The 19,999-nt window shown below is 37.9% G+C and overlaps 1 protein-coding gene across 5 annotated transcripts in view; it reads left to right on the forward strand.

Annotated features, from left to right (window-relative positions):
• sez6b (seizure related 6 homolog b) overlaps nt 1-10,570 on the forward strand; it is a 276,079-nt gene extending 265,509 nt beyond the window's left edge. For 2 of the 5 annotated variants that reach the window (XM_067593808.1, XM_067593809.1), the window contains 5 exons: nt 1,486-1,677; nt 4,064-4,258; nt 7,546-7,581; nt 8,689-8,797; nt 10,271-10,569. In XM_067593808.1, coding sequence (XP_067449909.1) covers nt 1,486-1,677; nt 4,064-4,258; nt 7,546-7,581; nt 8,689-8,797; nt 10,271-10,484 — 746 coding nt within the window. In that variant the 3' untranslated portion in view covers nt 10,485-10,569. Of the gene's footprint in view, nt 1-1,485; nt 1,678-4,063; nt 4,259-7,545; nt 7,582-8,688; nt 8,798-10,270 lie in introns of all 5 variants that reach the window. The other 3 variants (XM_067593811.1, XM_067593812.1, XM_067593810.1) reach the window with 2 other exon arrangements.
• Nucleotides 10,571-19,999: the final 9,429 nt, after the last annotated feature.

Consider the following 19,999-nt stretch of genomic DNA (forward strand, 5'->3'; position numbering starts at 1 on the left):
CTGTGTATTAATATCTGGGTTATTGATACTCTGTAAATGTGTATTTTTGTTGGGTTGAATTTGGTGGAGCTGCTCTGTAGTGTTTTCAGTTCTGGTCTTTTGCAGCTCATCTCAGTCAAACATACAGTTTATGGTTGCTAAATTCCTCTGTTATTTTTTACAGCTATGATTGTTTTGTTTCCTTAGCAACCTGCACTAATTGTAACACCCATACCATCTTGCTGTCTGGACTTCTGCCAGAATTCAAATTAACTATCTGAATTAATGACAACATTAATTTCCATTGGATATTTTAAAATCTCACCTGGTTCTGAAATCCAGGACTTCATAACTCAGGAATCCTGGAGATATATAGTATATGTATACAGTGTATAGAAGATATCAAAAAAAATATTCAATACAGTTAGAAGTGCATAGCTGAGGGAGCCTGTTCAGAGGTTCAGCCAGTGTTGATGAATGCAACTTTCTATTCAGGAGAAACATTTGGAATTCAGTTTTAATTCTGGTTTCATCTCTTAGTTCCACCAAATGTCCATGTGCAAAACCCAAACCATAATTACAATAATTTAGGGCAAGAAGGAGAATTTGATGGTTTCATAAAAGTAACATGTGACCCCCTAACTCCACATTTCAATCATACAGCAGACACTTCAGAGAGTGAGTGAAGACAAACTACCTGACTTTGTAAAGCAGGTTCACTAAAGCTGTGAGTCTGGTTTTCATTAGTCTATTCAACAAGAGCACACACCCACACACACACACACACACTCACACTCACTCACACACACACACACACACACACACACACACACACACACACACACACACACACACACACACACACACACACACAAGCAGCAGCGATGCCTCAGTGCCAGTGACCAGCCCCACTGGCAGCAGACGGGGACCTTGGCTCCAACATGGCTGACTTCCACCCTGTGTTTCTGGCCTAGCTGGCCTCTCTCCTGCTGGGCTCAGAGCTGGACTGACTGGATGCCGGGACAGATGCAACTCATTCCTTAATCCCCTCTCTGCGGGCTCATGTAACCTGGCTTAGATAGACAAAGCTGAACCCTCTGATGTTTTCTTTACAAATAGAGACCTCTGAAACTGATGATAGTGAATTATGAATCTTTTAATGCTCTGTACTGACTTCAAATGGGAGAAAATTAGGCACAGCTCCTGTTATAAGATCCAAATCTTCATGTTCTCTGGAAATGTTATCTTCAATGTATTTGATAATGGAAATTTACAGCATGTCTACACAGATTGCTTCTGTAATATGCGCATTTTGCACATTATGCAGTAACCCAACCTTTTTGACTTGTGAGCTTTAATAGCCATTTTGCAAAAGTTTAATTTTTTGTTATATTACAGTGTCTCAATGATTGGTTCTGTCGTGTCCACCCTCATAATGCTTTAACTAGTTTTTTTTCATACTTAATATAAGATTCATCAACCTTCTTACTTCCTCTGTCCATCCAGTGGTGTCTTGTGCTGACCCTGGGAAGGTGGAGCACAGCAGGCGGGTGCTCTCAGGTCCTCATTTCAATGCGGGTTCAACCATCCAGTACATTTGCAACAAGGGCTTTACTCTGTCTGGGAACAGCCTTCTGACCTGCTACAACCGAGGATCCTCAGGCCCTAAGTGGAACCAGAAGCTGCCCAGATGTCTGCGTATGTACAGGGGTTAAAGTTAAAGCAGGGTTATAAAGTACTCAGCACGTGTTTTACTAATACAGTACCTCAAAAAAGATTACTGACATACTCATATATACAGGTGACAAATTAAAGGAAAAACCAGTACAGGTCTGAATGCTTGACCCCTACAGTGAGGAGATCTGGTGGCTCTGTTATGCTGTGGGGGGCATTTTGCTGGCATGGTTTGGGTCCACTTGTCCCCTTAGAGGGAAGAGTCACTGCAAATCAATACAAAGTTGTTCTGAGTGATCACCTTTATCCTATGATGAAACATTTCTATCCTGATGGGAGTGGTCTCTTCCAGGATGACAATGCCCCAATTCACAGGGTATTAGGGGTCACTGAATGGTTTGATGAGTATGAAGATGATGTGAATCATACGCTATAGCCTTCACAGTCACCAGATCTCAACCCAAACGAACAGCTATGGGAGATTTTGGACTGATGTGTTAGACAGCGCTCTCCACCACCATCATCAAAACACCAAATGAGGGAATATCTTTTTGAAGAATGGTGTTCATCCCTCCAGTTGAGTTTCAGAGACTGTAGAATCAATGATCAATGCCAAGGTGTACTGAAGCTGTTCTGGCAGCATGTGGTGGCCCAACACCTTACTAAGACACTTTATGTTGGTTTCTCCTTTAATTTGTCACCTGTCTGTGTGTATATATATATATACATACATACATACATACATATATACATATATATATATATATATATATATATATATATATATATATATATATATATATATATATGCTGCCAGAACAGCTTCAGTACACCTATATATATATATATATATATATATATATATATATATACATACATACATACATACATACATACATATATATATGTGTGTGTGTGTGTGTGTGTGTGTATATGTATATGTATATGTATATGTGTGTATACATACATACATACATACACACACACACACACACACACACACACACACACACACACACACACATATATATATATATATATATAAAAATACACAACTTTTAAGGCTCTAAAAATAGAAAAATACTATCAATATTTTCCTCATTCTTTTAAACTCTTTTGAATTGGGTTGGCTTCAACACTGTAGCCTCCGGGGGCCACTGGAGGGGCTTCAGACTTTTATTCTGGTTTTGGTAGTAATATATCATACCGTTTATCTTCCTGAAAGAGCTGCTGACACTAAAAGAAGGTAATTAGCCTGGTTTTGAGTTTAGGGTTTTCAGGTTCCTCTGATGGCCTAAATCTGGTACAGAGAGGCTTCAAATCAACAAGAATGAACAGTGTTTTGTCAATATATGGTCAATTTAAAGATGATGAGTATCAGCTCAGAACTTCACATACTCAACATATTTGTACACAGATACATGACATGAATTTGTGCATAAAATATGTTTTTTATAATTTTATTAGACATGTTTCTGACTTGTCAAGGAGGGCTTCTGTAATTAGTTTTTAATAATAATAATAATTGGGATGGAAGAGTTATCAGTCTTTTTGTGATTTTAATGTACCTTCATAACCACCAACACCAGCTGACCTCAATGCCTCAACCTCCCACCACTCCTTTGTTTCTGACAAAGCTAGCAAGCTAATGTCTGGTTAAAATATAATTTCCTTTTCAAACAGCCTTGAAGGCATTAACCTTATTTGCATGAACGTCTCACATTCTGCCTCACTTACTTTCTAGGTGGAGACATACTGTATGATGGTACTGACTAATAATTAATTTAATCGGACAACGGAAATTACTTGGAGGAGACAAGACAGGTCATTGTTATGCATGAGGTGGAGATCATGAGCAAAAGACAATTACTATGTCAAAAAAAGAAAACTGTACTTTCTGTAACTATCTTCAGCTTCAGGACTGGTGACATGTACTGAGCAACTGCTCACAAAGACGTGTCACCATGTGGAAAATCACGGTCATATTTTCATTCCTGGTGCAATTTTAATTCATCTGACTTACTTTAGGTTCTTGAAGATTCTAGATTACAGGTTCTTGTATCTAGATTACAGTATACAGAACCACTGTTTCAACAGCATTAGACTGACTATTTTTTAACGTGTAGTGTATGCATTGAAGTAGTTATTTGTCCAAGAACATTAGGAATAATACTTAAGGGGCAATGAAGCTCTGAAGACCATGAATATCCACACCAAATTTCATGGCAAACTGGAAAGTAGCGGTCGAGTTCTCTTGCTCTGGACTAAAGTTGGATGGAAAGACCATCCTAAGGCCCGCTGACAGAAAAAAAAGACTTTTGTTAAGAAATATTAAGAGAATATATTTATATGTGACTCCAGCAACACCAGCAAGTTTTCAGTCTTAATTTTTTCTCTCGTCTACCCACAGCTGAGACCTTTGAGCCCTGCAGTCACCCAGGAACCCCCACCTATGGGATACCCAGCTCCAACAAGCTCCACTTTCAGGCTGGGGAGACCCTCCACTACTCCTGCCTGACCGGCCACCAGCTGCTGGGTGAGCCTGTTCTCCACTGTGTCCCTGGACACCCATCCCAGTGGAGTGGCCTGCCACCTGTCTGCAAAGGTGAGTAACTGCAGGCTGATGTCTTCCCTACATGATCAGGTCAACTTCAGTCACACATACACACACATGTATAAATGGTTTCCCAAAAAATATGTTGCTTAAGATACATGATCTAATTTAAGGCAAGGAAAAATATAAATGAATAATCATTAAATAATGCTACATGGTAATATGAACAAATCCATAAATAAAAATGTACCAGTAAATTATGCATAATTCTATACACTTTCAGCATTTTTAAATAGAAATTGCTATAATTAAAATTAACCAAAACCTAACATTTGTAATATTGAGTTTTAATGGTTTATTGTATTATTTAACATTTTATTTGTTCATTTATATGTTTTTCTGTATTCATCGATATGAATTAAATGAATATGCAACATGTTAACACAATTTGGAAGGTCTTGCAACCATATTTTGATACAAGGACTCCCTCAAGACAAGAACACAAGGTGAGGTGGTAAAGAAGGACCCACCTTAAAGACATCATGTTGTGAAGATGTGCTTTGGTGGTGCATATTCCCAAACTCATTTTCAGTTAAATTAGCACATGCCAGTTGACACATGGTAAGTTTGGATTTTTCAGGGCCCTTGGTGTTCTGGGGCCCTGGGGCAGCTACCCACATTGCCTGATTGGTAGTTGAGCCTTGGCTGGATGCACTCAGAATGAACATTTTATATCTTTGTCAGGGTCTGCTGTGTCTTTGTCCTCAGCTGTCCCTTTGCCCTGCCAGTGGCACTCAAGACTGGCGATGCACAGCAGTGCACTTCTTGGTGTCAACTTTTTACAACAGACCATTTATTTTATTTCAGTTTTTCATAAAGGGCCCTGCTCTCAGAGCTGCAAGCATAAACTGCTGCAGTGACCACTGACCTAGAATAAACACAAGTGTACCTCCTGGCACTTTCCATACTTTCTTAACTGATAACGCAACACGTGCTAAATATTGCGTTATATTTACTTGAATATTCTATATTTTTGAAGAGACCAAACCAACATGAATTCATGTACTAACAACTATTGTGTGTGTAACTAAAGCCTGATATGTCTTTATTCCTCTGTCCTGTAGAGTTCTCTATTGTTGTCCAAAACCTGTTAAAAAAAAACACATGAAGGAGCCACACCACTGCACTGGGTGGCTAATTCCTTCATTACCATGAACACACACATTGTCGTGTATTTTGACTCAATGTCACACACTGTCCTACTGCCAGAAATACTCACTAGAACAACAAATATGGATTAATCCACTGCTGAAAATAGTCCCCAACAAGACACTATTTCCTCCTGTTGGAGTAATGTTTGCAAAAAACTTCAGTGACCAACTGTGTCAGGAAGTTCTTTATACTTAAATTAACTACAATTAAATTGTATATTTGTGAGGTGTTTTTAAAGATTTATGTCTTCATCAGGAACCAGTGGGGTTAGAGCTAGGAGCCAAAGACTAGATAGAAAAGTACTGAGAGATAGATCGGATCTTTTGATGGGATTTATCAACAATAAAAGAAATATAGAATATTACCAGCCTTATATTTTATCCTCAACATGTACTGAAAAAATTAAATTTACATAGCATTAGTCAAACCTGGACAAGCTTCAAAATAAAAGCTTTTGGCTGCTTGCTCAGCTCTTGTTTTGGAATAATTCAAATGTCCTGGATTATGCATTTATGCACCTCACCTCACCCTACCCTACCTTCACCAATTACTTTTTTCAATGAACACAATCATAAAGACAAATTCAGTAATACATACATAACACATATATAAAACAGCATTTTTCAATCAAGTAATTTCAATCAATAATCTTAGAAGTCTTCCAACTACTTTTTGTCTTCAGTGCTTTCTAATTTTGCAGTTTTAATATTGCTAAATATCAGAAAGTGTGTAAATTTTGCCATTTATTGTATATGGAATTTGCCAAAAATGAATTTTTTTTTTCTGTACAAAAATATAATATAAATTGGTCAAATGCTTATGACATATGGTACTGATATTTTATTTTGAATATATATATATATATATACATGTATTTATATATATATACATGTATTAAATGAAATATTGAGTTTCAGGTCATATTTGAAATATGAAACAGCAATTGCCAAAACTACAGTATGTTACCTCAAGGTCCATTAAGTAGCTGCTGTAGAGCTCTCGATCATATCAGATAATCTTCATCAGCAGATGGTGTTTGTCTAGTTATCATGGAAGTGTAGATGTTCAGTTTTACATTTTTCTGAGCACCTCTAGCCTAAGGACTTCTTATCAATGTTGGCTTAAAAGTTGAGGTTCAGTTTATTCCTGACCTTGGAAAGGTGACAAAAACAAACAAAAACATTCTTATATCAAGATCCATCTAGTGAAATATTGTGTTTTTAGGACCATAGAAACCTGAGAAACAGTTACTATTCAGTTTAAACCTTTACAAAGCAGGACATATTTCTTTAAGATTTCAAATGAAAGCTCTTTCACTTTTTGGCTTTATGTTTTCATTTTTATTTCTTTTTTCAATTCAAGTCACCAAAAATCCCAACATTTATGCTGTGTCTAAAGTGCCATCGCTTACATGTGCTTACATCCTTTAAAACTACACATACTCTAATATTTAGTGCCTCCAACAGAAGACTTTGACAGTTTGAACGACAATTTAACACAGCAAGAAACACACTAAACACAGAAGAGTGAGCACATTTCAAAAAAGCAGGAAAAACACATCAGTCACAGTGGACAGCCGGAGAGGAAAAGTGTTTTAAAAAAAATGGCTCTGGACACTTTGAAGAGGGTTGATCCAGTCTAGAGGCTGAAATAACAAAAGAGTGGACTTTAGTTTGAGCATGTGCCCTGATCAAAGCACCTAAGGGAGACAGGGTGCTGTAAGGACACATTAGATAAACAGCCAGACTTGAGAGACTGTATACCTGTCAGGGACCCTGTGAAGATGAGTGTGTGTGTAATGTCCTTTTAGTAGAAACTTCTCTGAGGTTTCACAGCCCAACTGCTGTGAAGCCCTAAAGTAATGAACTGACTCTTCACACAGTTTAGTGAGGACGCTTTTAACTCCTTTGAATTGAAGTTACTTTCACATTTTGGTTATTGGCAAGCAAGTGAAAGGAATGAAGTTTGTTGAATTTTCATCATTGCAAGCAGGTCAGCTATGATGGCAGAATAACTTAAACTAATGGAGCCATAAATGGGTTTATCGGGTCTAAAAATTTGATGGTTTTAACTTTATTGAGCCCTCTTGCCTGTTTAACATGTCCTTTCTGCTGTATTCTCCTCAGCTCACACTGCAGAGAATGATGAGCACAGATTAGATGGTAAGTTTTGCCAAGAGGTTTGTTTTAATTAGACACTTTGAGTCTGCATAAGCATTTTAAAAGTAGATTTACACAATCAATAAAAAAAATCTATGGACTTTGCTTTACATCATGATATTCTACGGAGCCCCTGAAAGGTCAAAGTGGGTGTTTTCGGGGTTTCCACACAGTAAGTTTTGTGCTCTCTCACAATACTTCTTCATAACCTTGTTTTGTGAGTTTTGTGAGTAATTATGTGTTACCTCACAATACTTTCTGCATTCCCTCTGATATTTTGGGAGGAAGTCGGAGCTCCAACAGATGTTACAGTTGTGCCTGTTTGTAGGTTGGCCACTGAAATGTCACCTGTGGCTATGACTACAGCTATGGTTGAAGTTGGTGGTTATGGATTGAGCTGTGATTGTGACTATGGATGTTGTTATTGCTATGACTACAGCTGTATTCATGGCTACTAGGCAACAGTAACAACAACAACAGCAACAATAGTAAGTTTTGTAAGGTAGCAGACACTCTTGGTACTTCCCTCAAATAGGACACAATAAATATGTTACCATACACCACGGGAGTTCAGGAATACACTCAGCCAACTCAACCATGTCAATTCACTGCACACACACAACCCCTGTATGTGGTTATTGTTACACCCATCAAGAGATAATGTGTCACAGCCTTCTTAATTATAACAGCCACAACTATAATCAGCCATAATTGCAACAGCAAAGCCCAATGCTACGTCACAGCTACAGCCACAGCCATAGCCATGCAGACACAGCCATAGCTGGCCACACAGTCACAATCACAGCCACAGTAAGAGCCAGTCACAACTAATTTACTAACTAACTAGCCTCTCCTAGTTTTCGTAACACTGGCTAAAATGCAAAATTTCTCACCTTACAGCAGATCCATAATACTTTCTGTGTCTACAATAAGTAAAGCTGTCTTCAGTTATGAAAATCTTATTTTATTTTGCTAAATTAGCTAATTAATATTAACTCATTAAAATTATCTAATGGGTTAGAAATTAGTAGAAGAAACAAAAACTGATGGAAGAGATTTTTATTTTTCTGTAAATAATATATCTGACTGTTCCCTTTCTTTCTCCAATAGCATCTACAGCAAACCTCAGAATGGAGGGGGCCCAAGTAGCATTTGCTGTCTTCATCCCTGTCATCCTCCTCCTCATCCTCATCATTGGGATCCACCTCTACTTCTCAAAGTAGGTTCATATGAACATTGGTTGAAGAATCTTTGAAATTTTCACACAAATAAATGTCAACTCTGCTATCCTCACTCGTAGAATATATGACAATATAACAAATGTATCAGCTGTCAGCTCATTAAGCAAAGCTGGAGAAAAAGAAATAAAAGAAAGAAAACTGATATGTGATTCAATTGATTAAGACAAAAAAAACCAACAAATATTTATATGTTCTTACAATGAAATATAACGGTATCTTTAAAAGCTCTGATAAACCAGCTGTACTCTACCTGCTCAGCAAACAGCTGACAGACAGTTAGCGACTACCTGATGAACATAGTGGAGCATTTAGCTGCTCTTTCCCTCAGGACTTGATGGAGACTTGGACAGAGCTAAAACAGAGTGAATATTAGACTTACATTCACCAGGTGGATGCAAAAACACCTCCTAATGAATGCTAATGTTGCTCTGTGTCTGCTACAGTAAATAGGCAACTATTTGCTAACACATTAGCCAAAGAAACTTCATGAGGTCATATTAGCTTGTTGTGGAGGTCTTCTGCCCCCAAAATATGTGGCCAAATATATTAATTAATGGACTCTAAGGCTCTTAACATAGCAGTGATGTGTTCTACTATGTGCATGTTTCTTTTGAACACACTCAGGTTATGATTTTTTGTCAGGTTTAGCTAGCACTAATGCATCACTTCAAATACTAATAAGGTCTAAGGTCTCACTAACTGTCTACCTCCATTACATCTCCATCACAGCTGGCTTACTCCTCTCCTTATTAGCACCACCAGTGTTATAAAAGCTATACTGCGGTTGCAGAATCATGAAGTAATGTAAAGGTTCCTTGAATTGTCCAGACCACCACAAATAGACCTCAGGTATATGAGATTTAGAACTACATTAGGTTAAAATTGAGCATGTCAGATTCAGTGAGCCTCATTAAAGCAGGTGCAGAATTATGTCAAAAGGTGAGAGAGGTACAGTGTTAGCAATGTAACATTACAGCTCCCTCAGAGAAAAAGGAAAGCTTTTAAAGTGGTCAGTAAATGTACACTAGGTTCTATTGATTCTCTCTTGTGACTGCAGCATGGTGCATGTGATCTTTTTAAGTTTGAGTAACTATGTTTTTCTCTGATCTCATGGACAAAATGAGTTTGAATAGCTTGTGTCTGACAGGGATAAACTCAAAGAGAGGCAAATGCAACTATATTTAGCTGAGAGGCCTAACTGAATTTAAAAAGTAGCTGTCACAGTATGAGGATCAAGGACTTCAGCACACAAACACTATACACTGAAGCCTAGAAATTAGGCAGTGTGGGACATCAAAAAGAACTCAAAATGTATTGAAGAGGCTTGTTCAGTACATGAATGTAGGCGCCATTATTCCAGACTTGCTTTATCACGCCTCTCTTCATAGCAGTGTAAAACATAAATCATTTTTTCTTTCTCATGAGGGTGTTCTGTCTCTTCCTCTGCTTAGGGTTCAGAGGAAGCCACTACGGCTCCCCCTGTCCTCCAATTTACCATATGAAAACATCACTGGAGAATCTACTTTTGACAGCTCTGTGTATGAGACAACGGTAAGACGTGATTGGGTCGACATGCATTCGCATGTGTGTTTTTGTGTAATGAGAATTTTTGACTGGTGCTGCTGTTCTGACTTGCTGTGTGGTAGCCTGAACACATGGATTTGAGGTTATGCAACATGTAAGCACCAAACTGAAACACTGAAAGGTCCAGTGTGTAGACTTTAGTGGCATCTAGTGGAATGGACTTGGCAGAAATGGAATATAATATTCATAAGTATGTTTAAATTATAGTATAATCACCTGAAAATAAGAATCGTTGAGCTCTTTATATCTACATAGGGAGCGCGTCCTCTGCGAAAAAGCCCACCATGTTGCACTGCCATGTTTCTACAGTGGCCCAGAACAGACAACCAAACACCTACTCTAGAGAGCCCCTAGAGAGGGCTTTTTGCATTTTTCGCGAGTTTCGCAGCCAGGTGGTGTATTCATTTGGTTGCAATCTGCAACCTCACCACTAGATGGCACTAAAATGGTCCTTTAAAACAAGATCAAGAAGAAGCACGGTAGTTAGGGAGGTGGTGGGGGTGGATGGTGGGTGAACAAAATGCAGGACATTTACACTAGAGAATGTTTAGTTAGCAATTTGGGTTAAATGTGTGTAGCTTTAGGCTACAAAAGCATTTTGGTTAAGGTTAGTGAAAGATGGTGGCTTTATCACGGTGCATATTCCCTAACAAATTTTCACCTACATTAGCACAAAGTCAACAAGTCCTCCAAATTAAACACCAGAATAGGTTGTTTGACCGTGTGATTCCAGAACAACACATAGGAGTATTTTCTAATGTGGCGCCTCTATCAGAAGTTATTGGCAGGACAACGTCATTAGTGTTAATAAACCAGCTTATGCACCAAAATTGCATAGCCTGCTGTAGATCTAGCTACAGATCCAGGGCTTTCGGTCCACTGCCATGACTTATATGATGTGTACTGTAGGAAGGAGAACAGCAACATGTGGCTTTTGAAGACACATCTACATGTAACCAGCATGCAACCACCTCACACAATAGTTTGAGAAATTCAAACAAATCCAGCCGTGGACTCAAATTGGATTTGGCATTTTAGCTATTTAATCAGCTCGGGTGAAAACAAATCTCTGCAAATTTACCTAAATTAATTTGCAAATTACACAGTGACTGCATATTCGTCTCATTCAACTAGACATTATCAGCAGCAATTACAGCTGTGCACACCTGGACATTCCAATTTTGCACTATTTTCATTAACAAAACTCTTAAAGCTCATGTAGGCATGTGATGCAGTTATATAGGGAGTTTATGTGAACATCACTTTGCAAGTCCTGTCACACAGTCTTCTCCTAAGTGGTAGTTCTCTTGCAGACTGCAGCAAGTTCTCCAGGATTTCCTTGTATTTTGCTACATGCATGTTTCCTCTACCTTCATAAGACTTCCAGGGCCTCTGTCCTGCTGGGGATGCTGGGTTTTTCCTGGTGCACAGTGTTTAATATGATGGCTAGAAAGCTCCATTTTGGTCTCAGCCGACCATAGAATCCTTTATCACTTTCAGTCTCCAGCATGCTTTCTGGCAAACACTAACCCTGATGTCTATTAGATTTATTTTCAAAAGAAATAAAGCTGTTGACATTTGGCCAAAAACTTACACACCAAGCAAGTCCTTCTAAGCAACATTTTTTTGCATTGATAATCTGGATAATCAAGAATTTCTTGTTGTATTTCAGTATGTGAAGTTGTATATCTTGGATCATTTTAGCTGTTTGTTTTACATTTTTTTATTTGTATGTTTATGAATTTCCTTGCACTATCCCTGACATATATCATCATATGTTACAAGATCATTTCAACTGATTTCTGTTTTTCTTTGTGTTGAAATATTATTTCCTTCCTTCTTTTTCATCTTCTTCCATGCTGGCACATGAAGAACAATGAGGTGAGTAAGTCCCACTTTTAATGCTGAGATATGAGATATGTGTAGATATTTGTGGTTGAAATTACTGTAAAGCATTAACTGTCATGTCCTGGTATTATAGAACATACACTAAATTAAGTATTCACAGCTCAATCTGATACAAAAATGCACATTATTTTAAAAATTCAAATGAAAGTCAATGACGTTTAACTTGAATCTTGGACAAACTGAATCGTGACACCAAGAATCAGAATAGAATGGTGAGATTCCCAAAGATTCCCACCCCTGTACTCTCAAACAGATATTGGAAACAACAGCACTCTTGCTTACATTACTACTCAGTCAGGCTGTGTTGATTACATTTAAACACATCTGCTGTGTGACAAACTAGCTTTTGGAGTTTTCAACCACATGGACTGTGAGATGTGATCAACAGAAAGCATTACATCTGTTGTCCTCACTGAAATGTATATTTACAATGAATCAAAGTCTAATATACACCACACTGCCTCTGTTTGTTTTCATTTATATATATTTATAAAGGCAAAAGTGCACACAGGCAGTGATATACATTAACTCCAAAAAGAATCATAAATCATAACTTTACCTTCAGACAAAGACTATGGAGATATCAGTGCTAGTGTACCAGTGAATTCAAGGAGGCAAGAGAGTTTGCAAACAGAAGTACACATAAGACAATTAATTTACACACACAAAAGACTAAAAATACAAATATGACAATGTTAGACAGAGTTGAAATACACAAATTAATCCGGTCCAGTCTGTAGCTGGACAACAATATTCAACCCCACAAAAGCACATATTATGTAAAAAGTGCCAAAAGTGCATCCACAGTCAGTATACACGAGGTAAACCGATCATTTCTTGTGCTGCAGCTGTTCACAAGTCTAATGGCTTCGGGAATGAAACCAAGCTTCCTTCCATCTGAACTAAATGCAGGGGATCTGTGCATAAGTGTACATAAGTGACTGACTAGCAGCTCCTCACATCTCTGAAAACGTCAGAACAAACTCTTAAGTTAGCATTATTTTGATAAATTGACCACAAATTGGAAATCAGCCGTAAAAAAACAACTCACAAACAAATTTTTGTGACACTGTAGCACTCTGTTTGATGTAAATTGCATGCTGGGATACTTGGCTACCTCAAGCTCACATATACAAGTCTGCTAATAAAGCATTCCTAATAAACTGAGGAGAGCAAGAACACTTGATGGTGATGTGGAGCATTCTGGACTTTGAATTGGATCAGTACATTACTACTGATCACGTTTCACAAGAACACAAGTACAGACAAGAACACAGATTGTGAAATACTTCCTGTCTCCATTCTCTTTACATCAGGATTGTTCCTCCTGTTTGACTTATGACATTAGTGTATCATACCTGGCCATACTGCTGTTGCATGTCAATGTACCATGAGGTAGTGATAGCTGTCAAAATACACAGTTGTGGACAATGTTTCCAACATGTTTTAACAAGGCCTCTAATACAGTAAACTGCTACAATCTCATTTACAAGTATTCAAAATGTGTTTGGTAAGCTTGTCTCATTTGGTGTTAGAGATAAAAATTTTGCTGTAGTCTCCCTGTGATCTGATGTTTTTACTCTCTTCACAGGAAACGAGAGAATATGAGGTTTCGATCTGAGGACACTAGTGTGTGTGTGTTTCAGTATGGACAGATAATAAGCCTGCAGGCCTTTTCAACGTCCGTCGCACTCACGCCTCTGGTGACTCCCTTGGGTTTCTGACGCCTCCACCCTGTTCTCTGTACACTGAATATGAGCCTCCCATTATTTACCCAACAGAGGACACCACATCATCCCTGGAAAGGCTGGGCCACCGGATTATTTTTCTAACTCTTCAACAGTAATGGTCCAGCAGCAGTTTGTACAGTTTTTAATCCTGTGCTCGCATCCTGAGGACTTTCAGCACAAAGTAACATCACAGAAAGCACAGGGAATCAATGCGAAGCTAGTGCCATTAAGTGCATATAACCACAGATATTATGTTGTGTTATGTACATTATACACTATACAGTATGTCTTCTCCCACCACTTAAAGAACAGTGCTCATGGATTTATGGGATGTGTATGAAGAGTAAGATCTTACGATTTAAATGTCACAAAAAACAACAGGACGTAGTATTTGAGTTGAGTAAGCCCAAAAATGTTCTTTGCATCAGTGTAACATTCTAAGATAAGAAATCAGAATGTGCCTTAAATAAAAGGCGCTTAAAGACATTGTTTCACATTAGTATGCTTATTAGCTTTATTTCCAAGAGTGAGATGAGAAAAATATCAATCTCATGTCTATGTGTTAAGTACAGAGCGTAGTTAACCTAGCTTAGCATAGGACTAAGGCGGTAATAGCTAGCCTGACTGTCTAAATGTGCCTACCAACACCTCTGAGGGTCACTAGAGGCGAGCTTCACCATCACTCACACACCTCCGCTTGATGCAGAACCCTGCTTTATACATTTGTTGTTTGGGGAAAATAAACACAAACAGTCCAGCAGTCAAAGTCACATGAATAATGCAAGACAAAAATTTGCTTTGTTTCTGTCTTAACGTACCTTTAGAGGTGTTGGTAGTTATCCGACAGTTGTCAGTGAAGTAGGAGACATCTTGTGTCCAGCAGGAAAACTTCTGAAATGAAAAATATTTGTATATTAGCATGTTTATAGATTCTGGAATTTTTAATGAGGGAGAAGGAGGAGATGCCATTTTCAGGATTTTAATGTAGTAATGATCCTTCTTTTGTGGGAAAAAAACATATCAGACACACATTATTGTTCCAAGCATAGTATTTTATGTGTCTCAACACATGTCTGAAGGGGATCTATAATATTTTTGATCCATGACCTACAGGATTTGGAATAAAAAACTCATCAAAAATGAGGTCTGGCAGATTAAGTTGTCTATTGCTGTTATTTCAATGTGGTAGATACATATTTAATCATTATTTAAGTAAACATTATTGGATTGGACTCTGAAACAGTATCGGCAGATACCCAATAATAAAGGACTTGAATTGGGTCCAGACAAACTTGATTGGGACATCCTTAGTTTATGCTAATCTATGCCAACCCTGTTGTGATGCCAGCTCTGCACTTAACATGTATGAGATTAGGTAAACATGACATTGATATTGATCTTTAGATCTCACTCTCAGAGAGATAACAAACAGGTGCACACACAATCCCACAATCTTAAAGTATTTATTTAAAAAGCAGCGTTAACATATAAAGTAATACTATATATCATATTATCAATAATCTGTCTCAAGAGGATCATTAGTCAAAGTTTCAACTTCTATTTAAGAAATGGCAATATTGGTTTCATATATTCATACTGTATGTAACACGCAAATTTAAAGACCAAGGCGTTTTGATTTCTTCTTGGTTCGTCAGCATCAGTTGTATTATGTTACAATGCAAACACTTTTTAGTAAGACCTCATGTGTTTGACCTTCTATGAAGCAAAAGGAAAATGCACACCAAGACAAGCTGTTGTTCATATTTCCATTGCCTGTTTGGAGATTGCGTCTAAATTTAGACCATTTCTGTCATAAAAACATACAGTATATATTGTCATATGATAATATGTATCCTTGCAAGCTGGTGTGATGACAATGATAATAATTAACCTATTTTTGATTCATTGTACATAACGTTCCGATTAAGCTACTTCACAAACATCTTCAATAAAAGTTATTGTTCAGAAAAAAATATGTCTTATTTGTTGAATCACTTGTGTGCATTGAAGGTGAGTGAATGTTTGTGCCCTTTTGACTGTGTGAGCTTGTTTGAATTGCAGAAATTTTAATTTATTGTGCTCATATTGAACACAACATGAAAAAAAGATCTGTTGAATAAATGTAACTTGTCTGACTCAATTTAAATTCAATTAAATTAAATTAAAGGTGACTGCAACTGAATTCAACTTTCAATTATAATTTCAAATCATAGTTTGTTCTCTATTATTGGTTTATCAGCTCAGATTCAGCTTCCTGAAAATGTTGTTGACTGAATATGGAAGTTTATAAATGACAAAAGTAAGTCAAAACAGATTTAAGCTTTAGTCATTCTGCAAGTCCTGATTTGAGTGTACAGTGACAGATTTGTAAGTGCAGAACAGGTTTTAAGAGCAACACTCTGATTTGACACATGCTCAGAATTTTTACCAGCTATTTTGGAAGATTCTGACCATATGTGACAGTCTGATTATCAACAAGTTTTGGATTACAGGTTTTAAAAGAACACACCCATATCTGGTTGTGCAAATATTTGCCATATTTGTCTTCCATTCACCCAAATTGAAGCCGGCACACATACACATTTATTATGGTTCTGTTCAGTCACTCATAGTACTTGAGTAAAACGTCTGTGGTCTTGGTTAAATATCGAAAAAGTCATCACTGACATGAAGCATGACAGGACAGATTTACTTTTTCAATATTTAACCAAAACCCCGATATTTCCCTATTAAAAGTGTTCTGTGGTCTCCAGCATCAAACTTTGTACACTCACCATCCACCTGGACCACCACCCATGACTTCTGTGCAACACAAGAACATAACTCTTCCTAGACTGGAAAAACATTACCAGTGATCCTAATCCATACAGCAATTATGTTCCCATCCATCCATCCATCCATACATTTTCTGTACCGCTTATCCTCTAGAGGGTTGTAGCTGGAGTCGATCTCAGCTGACATTGGTGGTGGTAGGGAGTGGCAGGGTACACCCTGGACAGGTCGCCAGTCAATCACAGAGACAGAAAACCATTCACACTCACATTCACACTTAGGCACAATTTAGAGTCACCAACCTGCATGTTTTTGGTCAGTGGGAGGAAGCCGGAGCACCCAGAGAGAACTCACGCAAGCAAACATGCAAACTCCACACAGAAAGGCCCCCACTATGTTCCCTCCGAAACATATTTGGAAAAACACTTTAGTAGGATATAAACATAATTTTTAGGACACAGGGTTGCACACTGGGAAATAGCTTGTTGTTAGAAGGCAGGGTCTAACAGAATGACACTTGACCTCCAGGTCAAATCAAACAGAGTTTGATTTGCGCTCAATTGAGTTTGCATTGTGAGGGATACAAACTCCCAAAGTAAGAGATTACAACTTTAAAGTCCCCCTCTACTTAAAAATGTGTTTTCCTTTTTGTTCCTTCTGTTGGATGTTGTTGTCTTCACTTATGAAGAATTATGTACTGTATGTGCTGAGTTTGTTTTCCCATTCATCAAGGGGGAATGTTTGTTATAATCTGAGATTAAGGGATGAATCTAGGAGAATTTGTGGCATCACAACTAGTTTGAAGCCAATTGTGGTCCAGTCGCAACTTACACTGGTGTGCTGTGGAAACTTGAAGCCTCCAGTGCACATAGTAACACTGATCCACATGTTAGATCCAGCAGTTAAACTTTTGAAATGAACAATATTTGCATATTCTAGATCCTGCATGGATTTTTCAATGAAGGAGAAAGAGGAGATGTTATTTTAAGGATTTTAACAATGTAATTGATTTTTTTTTTTGTGGAAAAACCATATTAGACACACATTATTATTCAAAGCAGCATTTTTATTCTTAAATGTCTCGAGGGGATCTTTACAGACAGCAAGCTACATGCAAAGGAAATCGTGATGCAATCCCTCTTAGGCCCTGATCAGACAGAATGCTTTTTGCAGGTTGTAAATCATGAGGCGCACCACACTACCTTTTTGTTGCAGCCTACAATTTAAAAAAGAGCAGCGTGCTGCATCTTTTTTTATTGTTGCTAGGCAACCACCTGACAACACTACCCAAGAGTTAACTATTAATACAGTTTAAATTAATGACGATTTACTCGAAATCTCATGTACCACACTAATTTGCCTCCAGGCCTGCTGTTTTCTGTTCAAATCATGGTAACTACGGTTGGTAAAGTCATATAGCTCCAGGTATCCAGCAACAGCCACCACTGGTTTGTCCTCCATGATTGTCATCTCCACTTGTTGTCATTGCCACCACAGAAGGCCCGTCTCTCAATTCGTCAGACTAGACAATGGGAAAAAATAATGTCCAGGGCTTGTGAGTTGATTTTTCAACTCGAGATGTTCATGACACTCCTGCAAAAATGCGAGCTCAGTAACTCAAAAGCAGCAAACAAAAAGCTTCACTCTCATTGAAAACAATTGCAAAAAGCTGCCTCAGGCTGCTAAAAAGTGTTCTGTCTGAGCAGGGTCTTACACAGTCAAACCTTTGAATACTCATTATTCTGTCCTTGATTCCTCTCAAAACTTTTTTTGTGCTTATGAAACTGAACATACACTCTCATAAATGTTGACTTGCAGACTGATAGCTACTCTAGTTTTTTGCTTACTAATTACTAATTTTTTCATTAATTAACTTCCATACCTGGCCATATACAACAATATTTGATATATTTTTTATTGATATTCTTAATATTGAGGCCAATCATGTCACACTATACTGTCATTTTTTTGTCATGTTTCTTTATGTGGTTTTATCTCATGTTAACACTTTGATGTTCTCTGAACTCTGAAGTATTTGAGCCTTAGAGCACAAAAACAAAATTAATTTTCATGGGTGTGATTTTTATTTTAATGCCAATGGAAAGGTGTAAATGCACCAATATATTTGCCAGTCAGAAGGTACTACTGTATGTTGTTCCTGTTCCTGCCATTGTTCCTGTTACCACCTGGCTCAAGGCTGGCAATGAGAAGGGAGGCCACACACAGACATATCAATCAAAACGTAATTTATTTAACTCAAACAGATAAACATAATAACTAACTAATGGGGTGTGTAAGTAGGAGAGACATCGGTCGTGTTAGCAGTGTGTGGGTGAGTGAAAATATGGTGTAAAGAGTGTTGGCTTGTGCAACAAACCAAACAAAGGAAGAAGGCTGAGGGCCCTGCAGTCGACCCTGCTGAGAGAGAGGGAGGCCCGATCCCAATGTCCACACTCACGGACTCACGGTCTTTGAGGCACGTTCCCGGTAAGTCTGCGAGGGCTTAGGGCTGTCCCACTGTCAAATCGTCAAGTGCATGAGGGCTCTCCTGCAGACATTTTGAGTCCTTTATGCACACTTTCTGTAAGTCTCTGCAGACTTTGCCTGAGAGAATTACCCACACTTCATAGTACTGTGATGTTAAATCAGCCTTAAATACAGGATTACCAGGGAAAGCCCAGAAGTGTTAACAAAAAAAAAAAAAAAAAAACGGTAAACAAACTGGCATGTGAGTGTTAAGCCTGGCATAGTGGGTGCACTGGTATGACTAAATTTACATAGAAACACTATATTAACAAGGATTTAAGATGGTGCATAAAGAACACATGAAATCAGAGGAATGCAAGCATAGATTATATTATACACCTAGTTTATTCATCAACCATTTATTTAATTTTTTGCTTAATGATGCTGTTTTGACAAAAATGAGTAAATTGATTATCTGACAATCACCTGTCATCCACTCTGCAAGGCAGGAGCCTGGAAGATGTTCAAATCAGGCAGTCGGTCCCTTACTTGATGGTTGAGTGCATGGTTATTTTGTGTGTTGGATATTATCTATCTGTTTTATACTTTGCTTAATGTATTATGTGCTTTATGAGTGAGTGGTTTTACTATTTTTGTCTTTTTCTGTTTTTGTTTAAGTGATCTCACTGAGACAAATTCCCATCAGTCATGTTGATATGG

This window comes from Thunnus thynnus, chromosome 7 (assembly GCF_963924715.1).
Source record: "Thunnus thynnus chromosome 7, fThuThy2.1, whole genome shotgun sequence".
Classification (NCBI taxonomy): domain Eukaryota; kingdom Metazoa; phylum Chordata; class Actinopteri; order Scombriformes; family Scombridae; genus Thunnus; species Thunnus thynnus.